This window comes from Mus caroli, chromosome 9 (assembly GCF_900094665.2).
Source record: "Mus caroli chromosome 9, CAROLI_EIJ_v1.1, whole genome shotgun sequence".
Classification (NCBI taxonomy): Eukaryota; Metazoa; Chordata; class Mammalia; order Rodentia; family Muridae; genus Mus; species Mus caroli.
This window is the reverse complement of record NC_034578.1, coordinates 100,558,389-100,560,765: the sequence shown is the minus strand read 5'-3', so window position 1 is coordinate 100,560,765 and position 2,377 is coordinate 100,558,389. Positions and strand designations below refer to the sequence as shown.

The 2,377-nt window shown below is 42.7% G+C and overlaps 1 protein-coding gene across 3 annotated transcripts in view; it reads left to right on the top strand.

The window, feature by feature from the left end:
- Nek11 (NIMA related kinase 11) overlaps positions 1 to 1,845 on the top strand; it is a 226,816-nt gene extending 224,971 nt beyond the window's left edge. For 2 of the 3 annotated variants that reach the window (XM_021171349.2, XM_021171348.2), the window contains one exon: positions 1,078 to 1,781. In XM_021171349.2, the coding sequence (XP_021027008.1) occupies positions 1,078 to 1,351 (274 nt within the window). In that variant the 3' untranslated portion in view covers positions 1,352 to 1,781. Of the gene's footprint in view, positions 1 to 1,077 lie in introns of all 3 variants that reach the window. The other variant, XM_021171347.2, reaches the window with a different exon arrangement.
- The last annotated feature ends 532 nt before the right edge of the window (positions 1,846 to 2,377 follow it).

Genomic DNA, 2,377 nt, shown 5'->3' with positions numbered 1-2,377 from the left:
GATGCTCACAGTCAGCTATTGGATGGATCACAGGGCCCCCAATGGAGGAGCTAGAGAAAGTATCCAAGGAGCTAAAGAGATCTTCAACCCTGTAGGTGCAACAACATTATGAACTAACCAGTACCCTGGAGTTCTTGACTCTAGCTGCACATGTATCAAAAGATGGCCTAATCGGCCATCACTAGAAAGAGAGGCCCATTGTACATGCAAACTTTATATTTCCCAGTACAGGGGAACGCCAGGGCCAAAAAATGGGAATGGGTCGGTAGGTAAGTAGAGGGGAGGGTATGGGGGACTTTTGGGATAGCATTGGAAATGTAATTGAGGAAAATACGTAATAAAAAATATTAAAAAAAAAAAAGAAATATCAATGTGTTCTCTGAGTCTAACCGTACATCACCACCAGTGTTGCCTTGTGATAGTGCCTGCCTACTTGTGAGGCCTGCCTACTTCTTGGCCTCACATGAGTTTATCGCATGGCTGATTTGTTTTCTTTGACCTATAATTTAGAAATAGATTTAAATGTGCTTACATGCATGAATGTTGTTGAGACCTGATTTGTTGCCTATACAATTTGTTCCTGTCAATGTCAGAGAAGAATCTGTACCCCCTTGTGGTGTTGAGGGCTGGGCTGAGTTCAGAGTGAATGCTCTTCAGGTCTTCTGTGCCATTGTTAATATTTTGTTTTAAATGTTTATTTTTATGTTGTGTCTGGGTATTTTGCTGGATGTATTTCCTTTTCATTATAAGTAGCCTTTCTTGGGTTATTACCATAACGAAACACCAACAGATCCACTGTATATAAATATGAGGGTGAAGGCTAGAATATATCTCAAGTATTTTCGGCAGTGGTCACAGTGTCTGAAAGAGTACCTGGGACACAATCAGCCAGCACTTAAGCATTGCTTGTTGGCCACTGTTGAATGCTGAGGGTGAGATTCTGCACCTTAGGTTCCTCTCTTTTCCCTCCCAAATGCCAGGGTCACAGTGTTATTTGTTTAACAGCCTACTTTAAAATATATTTCCTTACCAGTGATCTGTATGTGAGGTTGTAATCTTTCCTCCCTTTCTTGACAGATCAGCTGTACAGAAGCTAGGAGTGGAAACATTTCAGGAGGTCTACGATTACCTCAAGAGAGCAAGGCACCAGAATGCCAGAGAAGCAGAGATCTGGGAGCATTTGGAGACGGTGGTTCCTCGGGCCAGTGACTGCTTTGAAGTTGACCAACTCCTCTATTTTGAGGAATTGCTGCTGACCATGGAAGGAAAAGAGCCCTCTCTCCAGAACCTGTACTGTGAAGCTGCCCAGAAGAAGCCGGTCAAGGGCACACATTTCTGTGACAATCCATGATGTTTACACTCTGGACATAACTGGAACCACCACCGTTCCCTTTGGCTCCTGGTCAGATGTAAGAATATCTGCACTCAGCTGCCTGCCGGGGCATGGAGTCACAGGTCAAGGTCATATATGAAATCTGGCATCCTGAAAAGCTTTCCTTCAGAGGTACAGCCCTCTGGGCTTCCAATATGGTGGGAGCACTCTGAAGACACAGGCACTCAGTACTGTGCCCATCCAGGGCAAGCCCAGTGCCTGACCAGTGTGAGCTCCAGGAACTATGGCTAGCTGGCTTGTGACAGCTTGGACACCAGCCTGGACAATGGCCTGCTCATCTCCAATGATGTATTTTTGATCAACACTTTTTTCTTCCTTTGACTACATACAAGCAATACATAAATCTAAGGGCCTGGATTGAAAATCCCCAAAGTGTCTCCCTCCTGTGATCTATTCCCAACACTCACTCATGGAGCATTAAAGCTTTGATTGAGAGTAAATACCGATTTCATCGTTATATGACAAATCTCCTGTTTTATCTTTTTCTTAGCTAACAGTGTTTCTCAACTTGTGGGTCATGACCCCCTTGGGGCTGCCTATTGGATATCCTGCATATCAGATATTTACATTACAATTCATAACAGTAGCAAAATTACAGTTATGTGGTAGAAGTAAAATAACTTTATAGTTAAAGGTCACCACAACATGAGGAACTGTGTTAACGGTCACAGCGTAGGAAGGTTGAGAGTCACTGTTATATAATCATGTATGCTTTGTTTTCTTTGCTGTTTCTTACAACTAAAACATAAAAAAATACACATAAATGAGGTATCAGTTGGTGTTTTAAAGATTTAATTATGCTATACATGTGAGTGTTTTGCCTGCATGTTTGCACGTGCGCCATGTATGTCTTAAGGTGTCTATTGCTGTGATATAATACCATTGCCAAGAAGAAGCTGGGGAGGAAAGGGTTTATTTAGCTTACACTTCCACACTGTAATCCATCATTGAAGGAAGCCAAAGCAGGAACTCAAAGAAGGCTGT